Below are 25,173 nucleotides of genomic sequence, written 5' to 3'. Positions count from 1 at the left end.
TCAGTGTAGAAATGGATGGAGATGTGAACAAATCCGTCTAAAAGCCGACTAGTTCATAGCCAGTAGTAGCCATCATAAAAGAAACTAAACTTGGCAGTTCCGAAGGAGGTAACTAATGTTGGTGAGTTTTGCAGGATTAATTAATCATATATACATTGAGAAGGGTTTGATTGTTGATATGTGATGACTATATTAGAGATTATATCTCTGGTTTACGACCAAAAAAACAAAATCTCTGGTTTAGTATTATAGGTAACTCGATTAGTAAAGTTTGATTATTATTAGTGGTTCAGTGACTTGTATTTAAGCTTTACATTGTACACATATATTTCGCTCAATGAAAGTTTCACAGTGATTTGATATGGTATCACATCAAAATTCCCAACCTTCATTCACTAGTTCCACTTAATTCAATTCTCTGATTCTATTAAGTTTTCGATTCTTCAGTCCATTAGTTTTGAGATTTTGGCTCTACCATATATATCAAAATAATTATGAAACCTTCATTATAGTGAAAATGTGTACAAAGCTAAAGCTTAAATAAAAGTAGAAAATAATCATTAGAAAATGATGTTACAAGCTTTATAGGGAGGACATTAAGAATATACACTAATTCCAATTTAATTAAAAATTTACAACTTTAATACTAATTAGTACATATGTCTATAAATAACAAATATATTAAATAAAAAATTTCCTGCACGGCTGCACCTTCCACATACACTAACCCACTAATGAATTGTATTTGTATCTCTGTAATGATTCTAACAATTTTTTTAAAAAGTTTAAAACACAAGTCATAAACATGGAAGTAAATTTGAATAAATTAGGTAATGTCGCCACAAGACAAACAAAGACAGTTTAAGTAAAATACAAATCCCAATTAAAGAAAATATAATTAAAAGTGTAACGCTAATTATCAGATTAAATTTTAAAACAGCTAATTTTTATGTAAATCCCTCCACATCCACATTCTCGTCCTCGTCCTCGTCGTCGTCGTAATCATATAATCCCCACCACAGTTCCTCCTCCTCCCTGTCTCTCTCTCTCTCTCTCTCTCTCTCTCTCTCTCTCTCTCTCTCTCTCTCTCTCTCTTTTTCTAAAAAAAGCTGGTTGCTTTACTCTGTAAAATCAGAGTAAAAATACTATTAAGAAATCAGTTACTTCTTTCGTTTCTCTTAATCATCATCATCATTACCTGTAAAACTCAAAAACAAAATAAAAAAACCCAAATTCTGGTCTGGTCATTTCGATAGCTTCGATCATCTTTGTTTCATTCTCCAGCTTGGGTTTAGTTTAGTGTGAATTTTGATTCATTGGTAACGATTTGAACAGAGCCCACCAAACGTTAATGCTCTCTCCAGAACGTGGAAAACATTGTTTCCTCTTTACTGAAGAATTTTTAAAGCTTGGGGTTTTTTAAGGGTTCTCTTTGAATAAAATAAAACTCCAAACTTTTTTGGTTTATTTTTTCTATAGAAAATTTTTATTGGATTTTTTGTCTATTAGTTCAAAATTGGGATGCAGGACATAAGTAGATGTTTACATTTTTGTGTATTAATTGATTTATTTCTCCTTTTAGGGATTTTTTTTTTTTTTTTTTTTGTAGATTCTCTGGTTTTAGATGCTACAATTTTGATCTCTATAGCTTAAATTGATCGAATCCAAAAAGTTACAATTGAAAATCTTTATCTGGGTTTGAGGATTTAGAGGAGATTTTAGGGTTCTGGGTTTTTGCGTTTTTAGAGTCAAAAGATTAGATTTTTAGTTTCCTTGAGGCAAGTAGAAATGGCGGCAAGAGTAGAAGCATCAATTGGTGGTGGTACTGGTGAGATTGATGAAGAGGGTGGTGGTGGGAGAGGTACTATGTGGGATTTGGATCAGACACTTGATCAACCTATGGATGAAGAAGCTGGTCAGCTCAGGAACATGTATAAAGAAAAGGTTAGATACATAATCCTTGATTAATATCGAATTAAGCTGTCTCAGAGTGTTGATTTGTATTGGTTTTTGTTGTTTAGTTTCTCTTACACTGTTGTTAGTTTGCTACCTGCATTGGTATAGAGACATAAAGAGAGAATCTTTTTTGGTTTGGGGATATATTGTAGTTTCGGTTTTCTGCAGAAATTCTCGGCGTTTTTGCTTCTGCAGCTTTCGTTTCAGAGTCTTGGTATTGTCTATGGAGATTTGGGAACTTCTCCTCTATATGTTTTCTATAATACATTTCCTCGTGGGATCAAAGACCCTGAAGATATCATTGGAGCTCTATCTCTAATCATATATTCCCTCACACTCATCCCTCTCCTCAAATATGTGTTCGTTGTATGCAAAGCAAACGATAATGGTCAAGGTAGTATTTACATGTTATGTGTTCCTATATTTTCATTTGGTGATTTTTGCTAATGCGTATTGTGTTGATTTGAATTTATCTCTTGTTTTGGTGAGTAGGTGGAACATTTGCTCTTTATTCTTTGCTCTGTAGACATGCAAAAGTGAGCACAATTCCGAACCAACACCGTACTGATGAAGAGCTTACAACTTATAGCCGTACTACATTTCATGAGCATTCTTTTGCTGCAAAAACCAAGAGATGGTTAGAGAAAGGCACTTCTAGGAAAAATTCGCTACTTATTCTCGTTCTTCTCGGTACGTGCATGGTGATTGGTGATGGAATCCTTACTCCTGCCATTTCGGGTAATGTATTTATCCACTGACCTTCCAAATGTATACATTTTTGTTCTCTCTATCGGGAAAGTGTTTCATTGTGTTTAATCTGTTGCAGTCCTATCTGCTGCCGGTGGACTCAGGGTTAACCTTCCTCAGATAAACAACGGTATTAACTACGACGTTTTAAGTCTCTTATTTCTTGTTACGGTGCCCATTTATGCGAGTGTAATGATTGATTACTTAAGGTTTTTGATTGTTGTTACAGGTGTTGTTGTTCTTGTTGCGGTTGTGATATTAGTGAGCTTGTTTAGTGTACAACATTATGGAACAGACAAGGTTGGGTGGCTTTTCGCTCCCATTGTGTTTCTTTGGTTTCTCTTTATTGCAAGTATCGGTATCTTCAATATATGGAAACATGATCCAAGCGTTTTGAAAGCTTTTTCTCCTCTTTATATATATCGATATTTCAAAAGAGGAGGTCAAGATCGTTGGACCTCACTTGGAGGCATTATGCTTAGTATCACAGGTAAAGAGCCTTATCAAATATCTATCTCCTTCTCTTCTTCTTCTTCTTCTTCTTCTTCTTCTTCTTCTTCTTCTTCTTCTTACCCTTTTTGTTATTCATTCTTTTGATGTCTATCTATTTTCAGGGATTGAAGCTCTATTTGCGGATCTATCTCACTTTCCAGTCTCGGCTGTGCAATTGGCTTTTACTATTATTGTGTTTCCTTGCCTCCTTTTGGCCTATAGTGGACAAGCTGCGTACCTTAGAAAGTACCCTCATCATGTAGAAGACGCATTTTATCAATCCATTCCAAGTTTGTTATCTTACCTTTATATGTTTATGTTTCTATTGAGGGATATCTCTGTGGTCAGTAGATTCTGATGGAAGTTTATGTTTTTGTTTCCGTTGTTGTTGCAGAAAATGTATATTGGCCAATGTTCGTAATTGCAACTGCTGCTGCAACAGTTGCAAGCCAAGCCACAATATCTGCAACTTTCTCATTGATCAAGCAAGCTTTGGCTCACGGTTGTTTCCCTAGAGTTAAAGTAGTGCATACTTCTCGGAAATTTCTTGGTCAGATTTACGTTCCAGACATCAACTGGATCCTCATGATTCTTTGCATAGCTGTCACTGCTGGATTCAAGAACCAGAACCAGATAGGAAATGCTTATGGGACTGCAGTTGTGATTGTCATGCTCGTGACAACGCTTCTAATGATGCTGATCATGATACTCGTTTGGCGATGCCATTGGGTTCTAGTCTTCTTGTTTACCTTTCTATCTCTTCTCGTGGAATGCACTTACTTCTCGGCCGTGCTCTTCAAAGTTAACCAAGGCGGATGGGTTCCGCTGGTCATTGCGGCGGCGTTTCTCGTTGTCATGTATGTTTGGCACTATGGAACACTCAAGAGGTATGAGTTTGAAATGCATAGTAAAGTCTCAATGGCTTGGATTCTTGGGCTTGGTCCTAGCCTTGGTCTTGTCCGTGTTCCTGGGATAGGCCTTGTTTACACCGAGCTAGCTAGTGGAGTCCCTCACATTTTCTCTCATTTCATCACAAACCTGCCGGCAACTCACTCCGTTGTGGTCTTTGTCTGCGTCAAGAACCTTCCTGTCTACACCGTCCCACAGGAAGAACGGTTCCTTGTAAAAAGAATCGGCCCCAAAAACTTTCACATGTTCCGCTGCGTCGCCAGGTACGGATACAGAGACTTGCACAAGAAAGACGACGACTTTGAGAAACGTCTCTTTGAAAGCCTCTTCCTTTTTGTCCGCCTCGAATCAATGATGGAAGGTTGCTCGGATTCAGACGATTACAGTGTCTGTGGAAGCCAACAACAACAGTCCAGAGACGGGATTGGGAATGGGAACGAGATTAGGAACGTGTCGACGTTTGATACATTTGATTCTATAGAGTCTGTTATAGCTCCCTCAGGTGCAACAAAACGAACGAGCAACACCATAACAGGGTCGAGCCAGATGAGCGGAGTAGGGGACGAGGTGGAGTTCATAAACAGGTGCAGAGACGCAGGAGTGGTGCATATAATGGGGAACACAGTGGTTCGAGCTAGAAGAGAGGCGAGGTTCTACAAGAGGATAGCTATTGATTATGTTTATGCGTTTCTTAGGAAGGTTTGTAGAGAGAATAGTGCCATTTTCAATGTTCCTCAGGAGAGCCTTTTAAATGTCGGCCAGATTTTCTATGTGTAGTAGTAATTTGCATATAGTCATATAGATCATGTAGAAAAATGTTAAGCATGATTGATTTGATTAAATATGTTAATGTTCTTTTAAGCTGTTTAAAGAAAACAATGACTATGTAATATAATTCAAACTAGGAGAGTTACCCGCACGCTTGTGCGGACAGGAACTGAATAAAAAAAAAGTTTTAATTCTTTAAACTGTTGAATGAAAATTTTATTATATTTTAAAAACTTGTTTAATTTTTTTAATTTTTATAGTAGTTCGTATGTTCAGACATAAATTATTTTTTTGTAAGTTTCGTATTAAATATTTTTTTTTTCATTTTTAAAAATAATAAAATGAATAGTTAATAAAATGTTTATAGTATTACTCTACATATGCAAAATATAAATTGAAAATTTAAAGTCTATTTTTAAAGTTTAATTGAAACTTTAAAATCCATTTATAAAGTTTAAGCCCAAATTGACCGTAACGAAATTTTAAATAAGCCAAATACATTTGTTACGGTCAATTTTAATTACTTTGATATAATAATTTGAGACAATATAATATGTAATTTTTTAAGACCACTAAAATAATATTTTAAGCAACCCATAAATATATTTTCGTTTAGACTATTGTATTTGGTACTACAAACATTCAAAATTATACTAAAGTTTGCATATACAAAAAGTTCATTAAGCCACTATATCTTCATTTCTGAGTCCATTCTTTATGACTGAGTCTCCGAGCTCTCACTTTGATGCTCCATTACATGGTTTATGTAATAATGTCCAACAAACTCAGACATGTAAATATATTAAGTGTATGAAACAAAATTATTTTAACATCATAAATAATCATATATAAAGTGTATAAAGTTATTTTTACATAATCAAATCTTACCAGTCCTTCGAACTGTGGTTTATAAAGATCTTCGAAGAGGCCAATGTGTTTTCGATACATGGTGCACCTATAAACAATTGCAGAGTGAATATATTAGTTACCTTATGATGATTATATCAGAACTATTTTATGTTACATACCTTCATATTCTCCGACATTCACAAACCGCAATACACAAAACTCAGGTTCGGATTTGTATATGAGATGGCACATGTTTGATTGCCATTTAGACATGAATTCAGAAGCATAGTTATCTTTGACACGACACTTCACAGCTTCATTCCTACATGTTTATCAAATTAATAAAAAATCTTAACAGAGATAATCTTAAAACGTAACTGTCCTAAAGGTAGAGTAAATGTCTTTTACCTGCAATTCAACAACGTGAAAACAACTTCATTACTTTTAATGGCACTCTCAGGTCTTCTTTTATCTTCCACATCTACTATACAACCACATACATCTAATTTAGGGAAAAGATAGAATTTAGTTTTCTAAAGTGTTGCAAAGTTACAAAGTTAGGACACAAAGTTATAAAGATTACAACATTAATTCACAAGGGAGGGGCCAATACACAAAGTTACAACAAATCCTATAAAGATTCTAGATTCCCGAACACAAAGTAACAATTAACTATACTCACGGATTGTACCATATCAATATTAAATTAATTAACGAAACACTTACCGAAAGAGATGGGATGATTTATATTTCCACGATATATATCATTTAAATCTTTGAATCAAAAGTAATTCTTTGGACTCAATTGTTGGACCATCGTCATAGTGGTATCGTCCGTGAATTTAATTTGATAAGGATGATGAGTATTCCTCTCATTCAGGGTTGGATTGATTACTTTGAAAGTTCTAATATCATATCAGTCACCATCGTCAATATATTTTTGGAGTTTAGCGAGTGTATTTGGTAAAAAAGTAGCTTCAATTGTGTTACCCTTCACAGTTTAATAACAATTGTGTAAGAAGTCATATATATATATAAGAACTGTTAAAAATTGAAATTTAAGTAAGAATGATGTTCAATTAACGACGTTAACCTCTACATCCACAAGAAGCAGTACTCTTTTTGTAAAGAACTCGCTGATACTCCAAGAATGTAAGACCTTGGCGTGTATACGCCAATTAGTTTTTCCGGGAAGAAGATCATCAATTTTATCGAATCTCATGATTTTCTCAAATTAGGGTTTTTCCTGTTTCTTTTCTGTTATCGAAAAGAAAAAGTGGATTCCGGATTTGTAAAAATACAAACAGTCACGATTAAACGTTGCGTCTTAATCGTTTTAGTATCTCACCTTTTGTTTGACTATTAAATATTTTTAATATTTATTATTATCTATATATAATAGCAAACTCACTTTTGCGGGTCAAGTTTAATCTAATGGTGAGATTGTTTCTACTATCTCATCTAACAGTCTAGAATTATTGATGATCCCAACAGTTGCAAGTTTTTTCAATAATCGTGTACCCCATCTTTTAATTTTTACATTTTTTTGTTTCACAACTCTTAATTTTCACATCTCTTTGTTTTTATATATATATAGATTTTTATGAATTTTGAAAAAAAATTTGTTCTTTGAGTATTATATTATTAATGATGTCACCCTTTGTTAATGATCTCAAAAGTTGAAAAGTTTTGATCCAACAATTGTGTTTCCTCGTCGCACCCCCAGTTTTCCTTGTTGGCACCCGTTAGTTTTGACACCTTTTTGTTTTGCACCTTTTTGTTTATATAAAATTGCAATGTTTTGATCCAATAACAAACCTACTTTTGGGGGTCAACTTTAATCTAATGGATAAGATTGTTTCTAATATCTCATCTAACGGTTTAAAATAATTAATGATCCCAACAGTTGCAAGTCTTTTTACCAATAATCTTGTTTCTTCGTCGTACCCTCATTTCACACCTCTTTGTTTTCATACATTTTTGTTTATATATATATATATATATACAGATTTTTTGAACTTTGAAAAGATTTTTTGTTCTTTGAGTATCATATTATTAATGATTTCACCCTTTGTTAATGATCTCAAAAGTTGCAAAGTTTCGATCCAACAATTGTGATTTTTCGTCGCTCCCCCAACTTTCCATGTTAGCACTTGTTAGTTTTCACACATTTTTGTTTCACACCTCTTAGTTTTCACACCTTTTTGTTTATATTTATATACAGATTTTTATGGACTTTGAAAAGAGTTTTTATTCTTTGAGTATTATTAATGATCTCAAAATTTGCAAAGTTTCGATCCAACAATTATGTTTCTTCGTCTCACCCCCAGCTTTCCATGTTGGCACCTGTTAGTTTTCAAACATTTTTGTTTTACACCTCTTTGTTTATATAAATTTGCAATGTTTTGATCCAATAACTGTGTTTCTTTGTCGTACCCCTAGCTTTCAATGTTTGCACTTGTTAGTTTTTGCATTTTTTTGTTTCACACCTTTTTGTTTCACACCTCTTTCTTTTTATATATATACAAATTTTTATGGACTTTGAAAATATTTTGTTCTTTGAGTATTATTAATGTTCTCATTCTTTGTTAATGATCTCAAAATTTGCAAAATTTCGATCCAACAATTGTGTTTCTTCGTCGCACCCCCAGTTTTCCATGTTGGCACCCGTTAGTTTTCATATCTCTTTGTTTTACACCTTTTTGTTTATATAATGTTGCAATGTTTTAATCCAGCAATTGTGTTTCTTCGTCGTACCCTTAGCTTTCAATGTTTGCACTTGTTAGTTTTTGCATCTTTTTGTTCACACCTCTTTGTTTTCACACTTTTTTTTGTTTTTATTTATATACAGATTTGTAAGGACTTTGAAAAGAGTTTTTTTTTCTTTGAGTATTATTAATGATCTCACCCTTTGTTAATGATCTAAAAATTTTCAAAGTTTCGATATAACAATTGTGTTTCTTCGTCGCACACCCAGCTTTCCATGTTGGGACACATTAGTTTTCACACCTTTTTGTTTTACACCTCTTTGTTTATAAAAAGTTATAATGTTTTGATCCAACAATTTTGTTTCTACGTCGTACCTCTACCTTTCAAGGTTTGTACTTGTTAGTTTTCGCACTTGTTAGTATTCACATCTTTTTGTTTCACACCTCTTTGTTTTCACACTTTTTTGTTTTTATATATATACAAAATTTTATGGACTTTGATAGAAAAAAATTTGTTCTTTGAGTATTATTAATGATCTCACCCTTTGTTAATGATCTCAAAATTTACAAAGTTTCGATCCAAAAATTATGTTTCTTTGTCGCACCCCCACCTTTCCATGTTGGCATCCGTTAGTTTTCACAAATTTTTGTTTTACACCTCTTTGTTTATAACTTTGTTTATATAAAGTTGCAATGTTTTGATCTAAAAATTGGGTTTCTTCTCGTACCCCTAGCTTTCAATGTTTGCACTTGTTACTTTTCACATCTTTTTGTTTCACACTTCTTTATTTTCACACCTTTTTGTTTTTATGTATATACAAATTTTTATGGAATTTGAAAAGAGTTTTTGTTCTTTGAGTATTATTAATGATCTCACCCTTTGTTAATGATCTCAAAAGTTGCAAAGTTTTGATCCAACAATTGTGTTTCTTTGTCGCACCCCAACTTTCCATGTAGGCACCTGTTAGTTTTCACACCTTTTTGTTTTACACCTATTTGTTTATATATAGTTGTAATGTTTTGATCCAACGATTGTGTTTCTTTGTCGTACCCCTAGCTTTCAATGTTTGCACTTGTTAGTTTTTGCACCTTTTTGTTTCACACATTTTTGTTTCACACCTCGTTGTTTTCACACATTTTTGTTTTTATCTATATACATATTTTTATGGACTTTGAAAAAAGTTTTTGCTCTTTGAGTATCATTAATGATCTCACCCTTTGTTAATGATATCAAAATTTGCAAAGTTGTCATCCAACAATTGTGATCCAACAATTTTGTTCTTTGAGTATCATTATTGATCTCATCATTTGTTAATGATCTCAAAATTTGCAAAGTTTTGATCAAACAATTGTGTTTCTTCGTTGCACCCCCAACTTTTCATGTTGGCAACCGTTAGTTTTCACACCTTTTTGTTTTACACCTCTTTGTTTATATAAAGTTGCAATGTTTTGATCAACAATTGTGTTATTTCGTCATACCCTTACCTTTCAATGTTTGCACTTGTTAGTTTCGCATCTTTTTGTTTCACAGCTTTTTGTTTCACACCTATTTGTCTTCACACGTCTTTGCTTTTATATATACATATCTTTATGGACTTTGAAAAAAGTTTTTGTTCTTTGAGTATTATTAATTATCTCTCCTTTTGTTAATGATCTCAAAATTTGCAAAGTTTCGATCCAACAATTGTGTTTCTTCATCGCATCTCCAGTTTTCGATGTTGGCACCCGTTAGGTTTCACACCTTTTTGTTTTACACCTTTTTGTTTATATAATGTTGCAATGTTTTAATCCAACAAATATGGTCTTCTTCGTCGTACCCCTAGCTTTCAATCTTTGCACTTGTTAGTTTTCACTTCTTTTTGTTTTACACCTCTTTGTTTCCACAACTTTTTGTTTTTATATATATACAAAATTTTATGGACTTTGAAAAGAGTTTTTGTTCTTTGAGTATTATTTCACACCTCCAAGTTTTAAAAGTTATGAGTATTATTTTCTTTTAATTTATTAATCAACATGATTCACTCATCTTTATTAAAATTTGGATTGTTTATTTATTGACTCCTTCATCTAACTTTTGTTTGGTATCATTTTCCATTTATTCATGCATCAATCATCTTTTCCAATTATTAATCTAGGTAATTGATTGTTATTTCTAATTTTTCATAGATTTATATGTTTATATATTATAGCAAACTCACTTTTAGGTGTCAATTTAAATATAAGGGATAAATTGTTTTTATTATCTCATCTAACTGTTTAGATTTATTAATGATCTTAAAAGTTGTAATATTTTGATCCAACAATTGTGTTTTTTTGCCGTATTCACAACTTTTAATGTTCACATTTATTATGGAGATATATATATATATTATGGACCTTGAAAAGAGTTTTTGTTCTTTGAGTATTGTTTAACATCTTTGTTAAAACTTTTTGAATTGTTTTATTTATTGACTTATTCATTTAACTTTTACTTGGTGTCGTTTTCCATCTACATGTATTGATCATCTCTTCCAAGTATTAATTTAGGTAATTAATTATGATTTCTAATTTTTTATAAATTTATTTTTTTAGTCAATTTAGTTTGTTTCAGCTATAACTCTTTCTCCCTGATTCTCTTATTATTTTTTATAAATTTCGATAGAATAATGATTAAACTTTTTTTTAATGTGAATATCTTTCGATATTGTTAAAGATATTTAAAATCACTGTATTTAAGAGAAGATATATAATTCAAGTCTAAATATCCAAAACGATTATCCAACTACAAACCGTCATTATACAGTCTCAAATACCTTCTTGAAAACAACATTTAAGTGTTTTATTCTGGCATTTTCCATCTTTATATGTAATTAACACCTTTAATTCTTTTCTGGTTGTGACTCGAGAGAAGGCAACATAAAGCTGTCCATGTGTGAAAACCGGTTTCGGTAGAAACAATCCAACATGTTATAGCGTCTGACCTTGACTTTTGTTTATAGTAATTGCAAACGCCACAGTAACAGGAAACTATCGTAGCCTCTTACGAAAGGGAAACTTTGCATCAAGTGGACTTACATACATCCTAGGGATACGTACTCTATCACCAACCTTTTTTCCTGTCAAGATTCTTGCTTCGATTACATGATTGGCCATCTGAGTAATAATTAACCTCGTACCGTTACACAAACCTCCTTTAGGATCTATATTCCTTAGCAACATGAAGGTGCTCCTATTTTCAACGTTAAAACATGGCTTGGCAATCCAGAAACTTGTATATTGTTTAGAAATTCCTGAGTGTAGATCATATTATCATGAGCACTTGTATCTAACGTTTCAATACTATCAGACCTAAGATATCATCTCTCCTCACCTGTAAATAAAAAAATAAAGATGGAATTTTAGATATGTATTTAATATTAGTATTTCTTAAAATTATTACTTCAATATTCATATTATGAGTTTTGCTTCTCTAATTAAGTCAGCAAGATCCAACTCGGCATTGATAGTACACACATAATATTCATTAAGATTGATTGGAATACCAAATCTTGAATGAGCCGTTCTACCACCTTCCAAAACCAAAGCAGCTATACCACATAAAGCAACATTCTGAACAATATTACCTTTAGACCTTATATCAGCACCAAGAATACTCCACAAGAAAGTTTTCCAACACCACCAAATCTATGAACAAAAAAAATACCACATTTGTCGTGATTCACAGAGTGAATGATTTCTTCATAACCACGTCTTTGCTCCTCAGCTAGCATAGGTAACAACTCATTGTACAATTCCTGTTGTTTATGAGGCTTATATATTCTCTCATCTGCGATAAGCCTATTTACACCTGTGTTCATCATACTATTATCTGGTTTAGGCATTTTCTCAAACGCCGTAAGAGACGTTCCATTCGATCGCAACATCAATTTTATTTCAGTTAAACATATACTTTCTATATGAGCCTGTATCGACATTAGACCTACAATAGTAAAGTTAAACACTTACTTATAATTTTGTTTTGCAAAAAATAAATTACATTCAATTAACCAAATAACAATTTGACTTGTGCGGGAAAAAACTTTTTTTAAAAGAATTATTGTCTAAACTGTTTTTGTGGTCAAATATATCACTAATTCAATTCTTTTATAAATTTGTGTGGGCAAATATATTTTTAAATAATAGTTCAACTAATTTAATAAACCAAAAATTAAATTAATTATAAGGCTAAAAAGGATTCCAACAAATATGTAAATGGAAAAGAATTAATTAAAAGAAACTATAATTTAATCTTCAAAAATAGTATTTATTTTCCATTTTTAATAATTTAAAATGGGATTCAATTATTTTCTTTTTGAGATTTTCTAATTTTCGTTTAAAAAATAATAATTTGTTTTTTTAAACAGTTTATTTTTAAAAGTTATATTTTCAACATATATACATTTTAATTGTCATGACCTTTTGTGTTATTTAGAATCTTTGTTCCTTCTTTTGGTGATAGAGTATCCAGCCGAAATAACATGGGATTTCCGGAGATTAACATCAACCCTATGAGATTTTGTCGAGATCACAAAAGATTGTGTCATATCATCAAATTAAATAGATATTTGTAGTATATCCTCTCGAGATTTTCAATTCCTTCTATCCAAATCAAACCGTTATAATTATCTATAGAAATTTAACATTTTAGAAAATATAAATTTTCTTGAAACAAACATTTAAGAAAGATTTAAGTATTTATTTTCCATTTTAAAAAAAATTGGATATGAATATTTGATTTCTGTTTTTTATCTTTCTAATTTTCATTTTTAAAAGAAAAATAATTTTAAAAGTGAAACAAAAGGTCTGTAGAAATTTTCTAATTTTAAAAACATGGATATTCTCAAAGAAATATTTTTAATATATTATAGTATTTATTTTCTATTACTTTTAAATTTTAAATGAGACGTAAAATTTATATTTCTAATTTTTTTTATTAAACAAAATGGGAAATTTACTATTTATTATATTTTATTTATCCATCTAAAGCAATTTCAAATAAACATTAATTGTAAATTGTTATAAAAAAACTCTTCCTAGTCTTCCTTAATCTCTTTCCTTCTTGAAAATCTCTGAGATATAAAGTCTCGAATCCAATTAATATTCCTTCCTTCTTCTTTCTATCAGTTTAAGAGGAAGAAGGAATATTAGTCACAAATATTAGGGGGGTGTATTCAAACCATGATTTTAGAAAATTTGATGGGATTTAGAAAATTTAGAATTTTGATAGATTTTAGGGAAGTTCATATGATTTTCTGTAAAATTCTTTCAAATCCCACCTAAAACTATGAGATTTGGATTTCTGTATTTTTAACTAAACAAATCCTCCAAAATCCTCCAGAATCCTAAAAATTATTAAAATCCTAATCCACAAAACTGTTTTGAATAACAGTGGATTTTAAAGTAGATTTTTAAATCATCAGTTCAATAACAGTGGATTTTAATAGACTTTTTAAAATCCATGATTGAATAACATAGAATTTGTAAATTTCACACAAATCACTTAAAATGTCAAGTTGAATACACCCCCCTTAGTCACAAATATTTATTTAAATATTAGTCATAACAAACATTTAATTTATTTGTAAATAGAAAGAAATCAAAGTTTTCAGAAAATTACCATAATTTTTTTATGAATAGAATCCACCATAATTTTGTGCAACTATAATCATTACAAAAAATATTAGCAACAATATTATTTTAAAAAATTAAGGATTCTGGTTAGCAAAAATTAATACTTGAATTTCATTATATACAATTTTGTAGATCCACAATTATGATCAATGATCATCCATGAATTCAACTGAAACAAAAAAAAAAAATATGTAATAGGTTACATATAAATAGAATTATAATTTAAATCTTTTTGTAAACAGAAAGAAATCCAAGTTTTTAGAAAATTACCATAAATTTGTTATGAACAGAATCCACCATAATTTTCTGTAACTATAATTATTACAAAAAAAAGTTAGCAACAATATTATTTAAAAAAAAATAAAGATTCAGATTAGCAAAAATTAATACCTGAATTTCATTATATTCAGTTTTGTAGATCCACAATTATGATCAATGATCATCCATGAATTCAACTGAAACATAAAAATATTTATTAAGTTACATAGAAAAAATTATTTCAAATTACTAAACTACAAAACAAAATATAAAAAATAATACAACCTATATTTTTTAAAGATGGAGAATCCATAGACAAAGTCTATGATTGCTTAATCTTGCTTTCCAAACAACCAATAAAAAAAACAAGCATAAAAAAAATAGAATCATGAATCATATAAAATTGTCAAAAGTTGTGTTTGCTCATTTGCTTGTTGAATAAAAAATCATGGAATAAAAATATAATCATGTTTAACCAAAAGAATAAAATTGAATAACAATCACCACTATAAAAAAACAAATAAAAACAATTATCTACTGATTTGATTTTTTTGCTTGCCTCATCAACTTGTTCGTCTAATCTTGTTTTTGATATACAAAAAACATCCATGGTCCATGGAAGGTACACCTAAAACACAACCAAAACAGTATAAAATAAGTAAAACTTTTGATATGATTCAACATAATAATTAAAAACTATAGCAGCATAAAAATTAATCATGCAAAGCACCAAAGCATATGGATAGTACATCAACATGAAAAAAAATATCAAAATCATACAATAGTAAAGTTGATTCATTAGAACCAAAATAATACAAAAAGAAACATTATACTCTCAAAATATATGTTTAGCTTTATGAATCCGACTTCTACTGTTTTGGCTGAGCCTCTATATATATATAGCTTAGAAGAAAAAACGTCATAATTATCTTTACCATTTTAATATTTTTAAAAATAGAATTTTCTTTAAACAAATATTCGTAATATATTCTAATATTTATCTTCTATTTTTTTAAAAAGAGATATTGTGTAAATATATTAGATTTTTCAATTTTGTAAAACAAATTTCGATTTTTTTTAATTTTCGTTTTTTATTTTTTTTTTAAAACTTAGAAAAGGGTAAAAAGGTCCAGTTTTGAATCTCATTAATGGCAAATTAGTAATCTTAAGTCTGAGGATGAATGTGGTGCGTTTCAGCAACCTAAATAGAGAGGAAAAACTTCTCCGAAAAAAGGCATTTTTCATTAAGGACAAAGAAAGTCAATTTTTGACGAGATTGACTGTGAGCTCTCTCGACTTCTACTTTAATATATTAGATGGAAAATGTTTCTTATTATTTAGAAAATGAGAAAAACAAATCCTGACTAAGTAAACAATCAAAGATTTTAAAAAGTGGCCTATACAGGGATCGAACCTGTGACCTTCGCGTTATTAGCACGACGCTCTAACCAACTGAGCTAATAAGCCATTTGTTAAATATTTGATACGCCTTTTATTTATTGTGATTAATGTGATGTCATGTCATGTTAAGAGGAATCATAGGAAGGGCGAAGATGATGATGAGCTTAAATGTCATTGGTATTAATTTACTTTCATACGCCAAGTTTGTTACGTTCACGCTACCTTGGAAAAAGACACTCACTTCACTTGTCACTACTACTAATTCTACTTACCAATACTGAAAAATATAATATTTAATGCATATGGAGTCGCATCTTTTTTCACAACAACATTCAATACAGCTACGTCTCAATCTCAACAGAAATTTTTTATGTTTGCCAAAAAAAAAAAAAAATCATAAAACCGAAAAGTTTCGAAATTTATAAGTAATATATAGTTGCAAACCATAAACGCAACTGATGATAAGTTTGTTTTTTTTGGTTGTTTGTCTTTCTCTTTGACGTTTACATTTGCAATTAACAAATAAATTTAATACATATAGAGACGCATTAACCTGTTTTCACAATAATATTCAATTTAGGTCTCAAATTATATGAAACGAAAATTTTGAGATTTGTATTTTAAGTTTGCAAAAAAAAGAAACAAACTTAAAGTAAATATACACATGAAAATGACCGATCATGCATCATGCATGTTATAAAACGATACACATGCATGAGTCCAAAAATACATTTAAACAATACTAAGCGAAAGAGATATTACTTTAGACCATATTCGAAATATGATCATCACTGAGAAAACGGCTGCCAGCAGTTGCTCCACCACCATTAACAGCTTCCCCGGTCTAGAGCAGCAGCCGCTGAAACAAATGTTATTGCAACTTCAAGCAAAATTTAGAGTGGTTAAGTGGATTGTATTATTATCAGTTTTGACAGTTTTGCTGTCTCTAGCAGTTTACTATTTGGCTTCTCTTGTTCAGCCACTGCCTCTACCGCTGCAGCAAATGTCAAGGTTTTCAGCGTTTGTGCCGCCGGTGATCGCAGCCAAGCAGAGACTTAACAATACTGATAACGTTTGTAACCTTCATTTTATGATCTACATATTTATCATATATCAAGTTTACGTAAAAATATATATGCACGAAAAATACGATTTTTTTATATATCTAGTTTTCGTTTTTTTGCATTTATAATACGACAAACGTCTATGTATATATTATTAATATTTATCATATAGAATAGTATATATTAGCTATATATCTTATATAACATGAGAAGGTTTTTTCTAACTTTGCTCAACAATGTGACATTTGTCACTTTATTTTTGTGACACCTGTCCAGTTCATTAATTTTAAATTTAACATTTAATTTCTTTAATTTATATCTTATTTTAGTTATATCTTATATGGTTTATAGGTTTTTAAAAATATATCTTATATAATATAGTTTGCTTTTTGAAATTTTTTTACATTGTTACAAAATATACGTCTTCCATTTTTTAGTTTTAACATCTAATATATTTCATAATGATATCATATACCATGTAACCTAAAAATGAAAAACACGGATCAGCCAAACTAAAAAAATATAAACAAATTGAAACCAAATTAATCTACACCAATTAAAAAATATAAAATGGTTTTTTTTTTGCCATCTGATTGAAAATGCAAAAGTTTGGGAAGAATACAAGAGCAAAAAGTGAAAAAGCATAAGCATACAAAAGCATATAAAATGGTTTCATACTCTAAAAGTAACAACTTACACCAAATTAATTTATGATATACTAATTTAAAAATATAGAAGATTTCCTAAAATATGAAAAAATCACATTATATTCAATAATCATTAAGACACAACTCAAATAAGTTTTACTGTTTGACTGTCTTTAAAACATATGCGATAATTAAAAAAAAACAAAATAAGGGTATTATAACATAATTGCTTTATCATCTAATGAAATAACAGAAAACAAAAGTTTTAAAAATTAATTTATTGTTAACTATACTATTTATTTTAAATGATTAGAAATAGATATAATATATAGAAGATAAAAAAGAAATATTAAATTTGACAAAAACTTTTATTTTCATGAATTTTTATAAAAATTAGTTAAACTTATAGTATAAAAATAGTTTTTTGATATTGTTTTAAGAAATTATTTTAACATTGACTTATCATATATACAATAATTTGCTGTTAGTTATTACTTTTAAATTATGACAGTAAAGTTATCTATCAAAGTAATTAAGTAAGGTCTTACAATTTTCTTTCTAGACAACTTATCATTTTTTCCCTAAAAAAATATAAAACAAAAATACTTATCTTAACTATTTAACAAAAAAAACAAATTTAGTTGACTTTGCTGTAGTTAATTGACCTATTACTATAAAATGGTTTCATACATTTTAAAGTTTAAAGTGAAAACAAATTAATTTATGATATTCTAATTTAAAATTTAGAAGATTTTCTAATATATGAAAACTCACATTATTTTCAATAATCATATATATTATATTAAAGAAACAACTCAAATAATTTTTAATTTGTATTTAATGTTCTATAAGTTACAGTTTGACTCTCTTTAAGACATATGTACCAAAATATAAAAATAAACACAATGGTATATAACATAATTGTTTTATCGTCCAATGAAATAACAGAAAATAATAGTTTCAAAAATAAATTTATCTTTAATTATACTATTTATTTTAAATTGATTAGAAATAGAGATAATATATAGAAAAAAATATCTGACACACTTTCTTTTCATGAGTGTTTATAAAAAAAATATTTAAATTTAGATTATAAGATATTTGTTTTGTGACATCGTTTTAGTAAATTATATTAAAATTGACTTATCATATATATAATTATTTGTCAGTAAAATTAGTATATAGGATAACATAAATTATCTATCAAAGTAATTAAGCAAGGCCTTACAGTTTTTCCGTAGATTACTTTGTTTTTAACTTTCCAAAAAACCAAAAATATAATTAAGTATAATTTATTTTAATTATTTAACGAAAAGACCAAACTTAATTGATTTTGCTGTAACTAATAGTCTTATTATTATAATAACATAATTGTTTAAATAATTTAGACACTACATTGTAATCACAAATATTTAGTAACATGTACTTTAACTTTTCTCTCTATCTCATCATGACCATTTTATGAAACACTATATAATATGTATAAATTATAATATTGTAGTTGAGCCGCAGGATTATTAAAATTATTTTTCAAGACATATTAACAACTGCATTTACATTACATATATAATTGAATAAAAACTTCATCTTATATTTCAAATATATAAAACAAATACATACATAACCCATGCATCGCGGACTACTTTCTAGTATATATATATATATTACGGCGAGCAAGTAGTCTTGGCGAAGTAGATTCTAAATATATAATTTGAGATTTTGAGGATTTTTTTTTTTGTTGAATTTAAATGGAGTATTTTCAGTCAAGGAACTAGTTTTGTTTGGTTGATAGATTGAGGCAGAAGATAGGAGAAATTTGGCAAGAGTCCTAAGGGAAGCAGCGACCAAGGAGAAGACAGTGATAGTGATGATAATGAATCAGGCTTGGGCGGAGCCAAATTCGATGTTTGATGTGTTTCTTGAGGGATTCCGTATCGGAATAGGGACGGAGAGGCTACTCCGCCACGTTGTGGTGGTGTGTTTAGATGATAAAGCCTACACACGGTGTTTGGAAGTCTTACCCCGTCGGTGCTTCTTTCTGAAGACTACCGGAGTTGATTTCTCCAGCGAGAAGCGGTTCATGGTGCCGGATTACCTCAAGATGATGTGGCGCCGAACCGAGTTCTTAGGTTCTCTGCTTAAGCTTGGATATAACTTCCTTTTCACGGTAGCTCTCTAAGCTTTACATCTTTATTTTAGGATTTACATTTGGTTATTCAACTAGGTTAAGTTTGGTTATTTATATCTATCGATTTATCTTGAAAGTGAATTTGTATATACATATGCTAATATTGTTGTTTTTTTTCCCCGCCAAATGTTTGTGAAAGGACATGGATACAATTTGGCTTAGAGATCCATTTCCTCGATTTGTTGCGGATGCAGATTTTCAGATCGCTTGCGATGTCTTCTTCAACGGGAATCATAGCGACACCAGTAATTCAGCCAATGGCGGATTTAAATTTGTCATATCTAACCGCAGAACAATCGACTTCTACAACTATTGGTATGAGTCCAGACTAAGATTCCCTGGCGAAAACGAGCAGGACGTGCTTAACCGGATCAAAGATGACCAATACGTGAAGAAAATAGGGCTCAAAATGAGATTTCTCGATATGACACACGTTGGGAATTTTTGCCAACGAGATTGGGATATTACCAAAGTTTGCGTAATGCATGGGAATTGTTGCATTGGACAGGATAATAAGGTCAAGGATTTAAGACAAATGCTGGAGGATTGGACGAATTTTGTGTCTAATGGCAACGGGAAAGGAGGGTTTGGGCAGCCGATGAATTGCCGGAGAAGTTGAAGACAGATGTTTCACAGAAAGCACAAAAGGATGGGTTGATTCGGCCGTTGTTTTATATGTTGGTGAAATTAAGTAAAGATAGCCATATTAAGAAAAACCAAAATTAGAGTCGAAGATAAATTTGCTTAATAAAATCACTATACTAGATTGATTATTGAACTTGTCCCACTGTTGTTGTTTCTTTGTACATGCAAAGTGCAAGTTTTTTTTTCCTAGTCTAGAATCCAAGTTACCTCGGAACCGAGTTGTGATATTGGATTTTGACCTGTTTGTACCTTCTCATGGTTGGCCATGTGTCCAAGGTTGCAACATGTTTGGTTGTTATGCATGTCCTTGACCCGGATGTCGAGTTGAGATTCTGAGACAATAAAAAGACATGGGATAAAAACAGAATATCATGAAAGAAGTTTTGTGAAACAAAGTGGGTTCAAACATTAATTTATTGGATTGGCTCTCCAACACAAGAATCATGGAGATGATATCTAGGAAATATATTAACAAGTTCAAAGGAAAAAAAAAAAATATAACTAAAAAAAGGTAAATGGAAATCTAATGGGTTAATTAAGATAAGTCACAAACGTACGAATCAGTAAAAAAAAGAAGAGAGAATCTAATGCATTAACAACCAAACTTTAGCTCGCTGCTAGAAACTTTAAATCCTCAACATGGTCTACAAAGGCTCGAACTCTATATCTCTCAAGCTTTTCAAATCCTTGGATCTCAACTCTTCGTAGAGTGTAGCTATCAAGATTGAAGTAGAAAACATAGAATGGGTTAGACGATGTACACTCTCTCGACAAAACAACTTCACCAGTAGCAGTCACTCCAGCATTGTGAACAGAGGCATTAACGTTTCGGTTCTCCCACAATTCCGGCAAATTGTAGACACGTTTAGAAAACTCCCGCTTGCCAACATCCTCTAAAACCCATAAAGACAACACAAGGCTAAGCCTTCCATCTACAGCATCATTAGCACGCCACTCACTCTGAATTCCTCCTAACTTACCTTTGAAATTAACCAAAACACTAGGCCTTGACCAAAGAGCAATGCCATTAACTTCCGGAATCAACATGAATTTCCCCTCAGACCTAAAATCAAAGGAAACTATCACCACAGCAGAACCTTCTACTACTCGACCTATATAATACAAAACACCATTGATACATATCCCCTCAGACAAAGGATAATGGAGACATCTCCATTTTTTCAACCTCCACTGTGCAGTTCCTAGTGTCAAAATACAAGCCTCCTGGATTGCAACGTCTTTATCATGGCTCATGACCAGTACCTTGAATTGTTTTAGAATCGGATCATACCCAAAAAAGTTATGCACCAATGCCTTGGTCACTTTAGGTTTTGGTAAACTTACGTGTTGTCCCGTGCTAGGTTTACATATCACAGGTAATCTATCCACCGAGAACGGTGAATTAAGGCAATAGACCAATCCAGAGACAGCATAACAATTTTGTAAACGCCAATCTGCAGGGAAACTAATATGAAACTCGGCGGTTACTACAAGAGACGAATCCTCAGGATTCTGTAACTGAGTAGATGAGCAGAAGATCAACTCACCGGATTTTTCAAGGGAGATTAAGAGACGTGGTCTAGCTGATGATCTTGTTAGGAACAACTCTGTGAAATATTGACGGCGAAGCGTTGACTCCAGAATTTGGAAGCGCGACGAAACCTTGAAACTGTTTTTGCTGAAGATCTCGAGAGTATCTCGAGTATGAGATCAGTTGAGTCGATCGAGGTGGGAACCTTTCTCTTCATCGAGATTTTTGTGTGTTGCGTAGGAGAGAAGATAGGGTTTACAAATTGGAGAGGTCGTGGTATTTTTGTAAGGGAGATTTGGAAAAATTGATACAATGCTTGGAATGAAAAGGACAGATTAGTTTTGTTTTTGGGTCGGAAAAACAGTTTTATAAATACATTAGGAAAATCACACAACAATTTTGGATTTAGGAAAACAATTGGGCCAAAACTAACAACAAAAGTTATAAACCATTTGTTGTATTTTACTTTCTCAAAATTTTATTTTATTTTATGTTTGAAGCTTTTCCCGCCAACTTAAAGTACAGTATATTGGATTAAAGCATAGTGAGATTTACGAAAGTTGTGACACAAATGTGTCTTGTACGTGTAACAATATATACAGCATGTTTACGTATTCTATTTTCTCTATAAAATAATTTATGGTACATCTTGGGGTAAAACATTGACCCTCTGTATGTATAAATTATATATGTAATCTTATCTAACTAATAAACTCGAGTGTTCATTATATTTACAAAAAAAAAAAGTTATTGAAGCTAGATGGGCGAATGAAAATTAACATTGTACCCAAGCATATACATGGTGCTAGGAGAGATCTGAGGAAACATATGGAAGTTCCTTTTTTTTTTTTTTTTTTTTTTTGGTTCAAAAGGTTGATTTTAATTAGACTTAAACCGGGTTCAATACAACATGGTTTAGAGCATCAGCTTCTCTGTTAAACGATCGGAGAATAAAAGAGAAAGAAATTGTCTGAAACTTTGACGATATGGCGAGGATGTCGTACTGCATCCCATGGATTTCCTTGGTCAGAGATCCCGAATTGATGGCTTCTATTACTTGTTTTGAGTCCGAAGCGATGTGGAGGTTGGTCAAACCTAGATCTATGGCCATCTGGATAGCGTGGAGAATTGCCAACGCTTCTGCTACCAGTGGAGGCCGAACATTCATGGCGTGTGTAGATCCTTGCGTGATGGTGTGATGGTCCGTTGTGTTAAAGATCCAGCCCAAGCCTGCAATTTTTGTTCCGATGTTCCAGACGGCATCGGTATTGCATGTGGTCGCTCTCGGATCTGCTCTGTGAATCGGGGTTGGCGAATTCCTGCTATTAGAGCAAACCCATTGGTGACACCCACTCAAATGTTTTCAAAACTAAAAAAATATAATATTTTAATTTTACAATAATATTCTAATTCTTTAATACATTTGAACAAGTAATACAAAGACACGTGTTGATTTTTTCTCATCCCGTGTCTCGCCGAAGACACTCCATCTTTTCTCTTTCTTACTTTTTATTTTTTTATTAATTTTTTTTGCTTCAGATCTTTATAAAGACATCCCACGGGATGTGGGATAAAAATGCTCTTAGAGGCATCAGTTGTGCTTGGTGCCATTCACGAGCCACAGATATAGCTTGGGATAATACTTCGGTCGGATTTAGACGCTTCCCATTGAAGATCATTTTGTTCCTAGCGAGCCAGATCGACCATACGATAATACTTCGGTCGGATTTAGACGCTTCCCGTTGTGACACGAATGTGTCTTGTACGTGTAACACATATATACAGTTGTTTACGTATTCTATTTTCTCTATAAAATAATTTATGGTACATCTTGGGGTAACACATTGACCCTCTGTATCAGTACAAGAAAATAATTTTATTGAGACGTATTTTTGAGACAAAAAAAATTCGTCACAAATCTGTGATACTTTAAATACGATATTATGACTAAATTTATTTGTCACAAATTCATAGTATTTTCGTCACTATATTACGACGGAAAAAATCAGTAACGAAAGTTTTTCACACATAGTGACGAATATGCTACGATAATATTAATCTTCACTCTTATGACTACATTGTGATCAATATGTTGTTGCAAATTAGTTATAAACTTATAACAGATATGCAAGTCACAATTTGTGACATTAAAATGAGTAAACATTAGTCATAAAATAGTGTAAATTGTTATGTCATTTATGCAAAGCTCATTAAACCAAATCTCTAATCCTAATTTAACAAGACTTATTTAAGAGATGATTAGAGTTTTATTCTTTATATTTTCGTGCCTCCAAAACCTAGAGAGATAGAGTAAACCATTTGAGAGAAAGAGAAACAATTGTGATTAAGGACAGATCTTACATGTCCTAGAAGATGGTGGAAAAGAAAGGGTAAACAAACTCCTTTATGGACGAATTTTGGTGAGAAATTTCCCAACCCATATATGTAAGTTTCCCCCAAAGGATTTTGTAACCTTTTTTGTAGATTAAAAGTTATACATGTTTTCTCAAATATATTCTGCGCAGATCCGCGAATTAACATCAGTCATCTTATGAAATCGTTTCCCACTGTTACAAATTGAACCAGAAGCTGATCTATCCGCCGTTGGAAAGATCTGAGTCTTACCTTTCCAGAGAGCCTGAGATCGTTTCCATAAGAGTTATAATATGAAAGTTATGATCGAATATGTGCAGCTGGTTGAATTTGTGATTTATTTTCTTTGTAAGAATAAAGATAGCTTATAATGTATATCTAATGTTTATGATTATAAAAAATTTGTATGATTATAAATTTTAAAAAATAATATTGTTTTGAGATTAATTTTTTAGTTATAATTTTTATCATATGCAATGAATTTTTTAGTAATAACTTGTGACCATTTGAAACTAACTTCTAATGATAAGATTGGACATTATGATAGTCACAAAATATCATGATTTTTGAGTATTTGTTAAAATTTTGCGAAATTTTTTAATTATCATTTGTGACTATTTGAGACTATAGTTTCGTAATAATAAGATACATAATTAAAACGTTATTTGAAACATGAATTGTGACGATTTAAAGACGTTTTGTTAGTCTGTAATTGAGACAATTTTGTTACTTTTTGTGTCGTAATTATTGATGACAAAATTGTTACTATTATATTCGTTGCAACTCTTGTGACGTTTTTGTTACAAATAAAAATTTGTGACCATTGTATTGCAACCATTCAAAAGTCGTAACAAATTCGTAATAATGTTTATATTGTGACTAAATACTTTTTATTGTGACTAAATCTTTCGTCTTGATAAATTTATTTTCTTGTAGTGTATGTATAAATTATACATGTAATCTTATCTAACTAATAAACTCGAGTGTT

The 25,173-nt window shown here is 31.0% G+C and overlaps 3 protein-coding genes and 1 non-coding gene across 4 annotated transcripts; 2 read left to right on the top strand and 2 right to left on the bottom strand.

The window, feature by feature from the left end:
* The first annotated feature begins 953 nt into the window (after nucleotides 1-953).
* LOC147923857 (potassium transporter 10-like) lies at nucleotides 954-5,065 on the top strand. The gene is made up of 7 exons (XM_087493998.1): nucleotides 954-1,944; nucleotides 2,125-2,350; nucleotides 2,449-2,694; nucleotides 2,783-2,833; nucleotides 2,933-3,193; nucleotides 3,318-3,485; nucleotides 3,590-5,065. The coding sequence occupies exons 1-7, from the start codon at nucleotides 1,789-1,791 to the stop codon at nucleotides 4,879-4,881; spliced, it is 2,400 nt and encodes a 799-aa protein (XP_087350124.1). The 5' UTR covers nucleotides 954-1,788; the 3' UTR covers nucleotides 4,882-5,065.
* A 10,664-nt stretch (nucleotides 5,066-15,729) lies between these two features.
* Nucleotides 15,730-15,803, bottom strand: TRNAI-AAU (transfer RNA isoleucine (anticodon AAU)). The gene has a single exon. It is a non-coding gene; the product is annotated as a tRNA-Ile (tRNA).
* A 618-nt stretch (nucleotides 15,804-16,421) lies between these two features.
* Nucleotides 16,422-20,409, top strand: LOC147923855 (uncharacterized protein At4g15970-like). The gene is made up of 3 exons (XM_087497280.1): nucleotides 16,422-16,809; nucleotides 19,241-19,615; nucleotides 19,776-20,409. The coding sequence occupies exons 1-3, from the start codon at nucleotides 16,519-16,521 to the stop codon at nucleotides 20,253-20,255; spliced, it is 1,146 nt and encodes a 381-aa protein (XP_087353406.1). The 5' UTR covers nucleotides 16,422-16,518; the 3' UTR covers nucleotides 20,256-20,409.
* Nucleotides 20,410-20,887: 478 nt separating this feature from the next.
* On the bottom strand, nucleotides 20,888-22,980 carry LOC104759582 (putative F-box protein At1g30920). The gene is made up of 2 exons (XM_019238946.2): nucleotides 22,790-22,980; nucleotides 20,888-21,959 (listed from the first exon to the last, which is right to left on the bottom strand). Exons 1-2 carry the CDS (start codon nucleotides 22,978-22,980, stop codon nucleotides 20,888-20,890), a joined length of 1,263 nt encoding a protein of 420 aa, XP_019094491.2.
* Nucleotides 22,981-25,173: the final 2,193 nt, after the last annotated feature.

Source organism: Camelina sativa, chromosome 17, assembly GCF_030686135.1.
Source record: "Camelina sativa cultivar CO46 ecotype springtype chromosome 17, ASM3068613v1".
In the NCBI taxonomy this organism is placed as follows: Eukaryota; Viridiplantae; Streptophyta; class Magnoliopsida; order Brassicales; family Brassicaceae; genus Camelina; species Camelina sativa.
This window is presented reverse-complemented; position numbering and strand designations above follow the sequence as displayed.

Coding starts and splice junctions, on each gene's coding strand:
- LOC104759582 (XM_019238946.2), bottom strand. CDS start 22,980: ATGAATGTTCGGCCTCCACTGGTAGCAGAAGCGTTGGCAATTCTCCAC. Junction 21,960..22,789: donor ATCCTCGCCATATCGTCAAA/GTTTCAGACAAT, acceptor CGAGATCTTCAG/CAAAAACAGTTTCAAGGTTT.
- LOC147923855 (XM_087497280.1), top strand. CDS start 16,519: ATGATCATCACTGAGAAAACGGCTGCCAGCAGTTGCTCCACCACCATT. Junction 16,810..19,240: donor GACTTAACAATACTGATAAC/GTTTGTAACCTT, acceptor TTTGGTTGATAG/ATTGAGGCAGAAGATAGGAG. Junction 19,616..19,775: donor GATATAACTTCCTTTTCACG/GTAGCTCTCTAA, acceptor TGTTTGTGAAAG/GACATGGATACAATTTGGCT.
- LOC147923857 (XM_087493998.1), top strand. CDS start 1,789: ATGGCGGCAAGAGTAGAAGCATCAATTGGTGGTGGTACTGGTGAGATT. Junction 2,695..2,782: donor CCTTACTCCTGCCATTTCGG/GTAATGTATTTA, acceptor AATCTGTTGCAG/TCCTATCTGCTGCCGGTGGA. Junction 2,834..2,932: donor CCTTCCTCAGATAAACAACG/GTATTAACTACG, acceptor TTGTTGTTACAG/GTGTTGTTGTTCTTGTTGCG.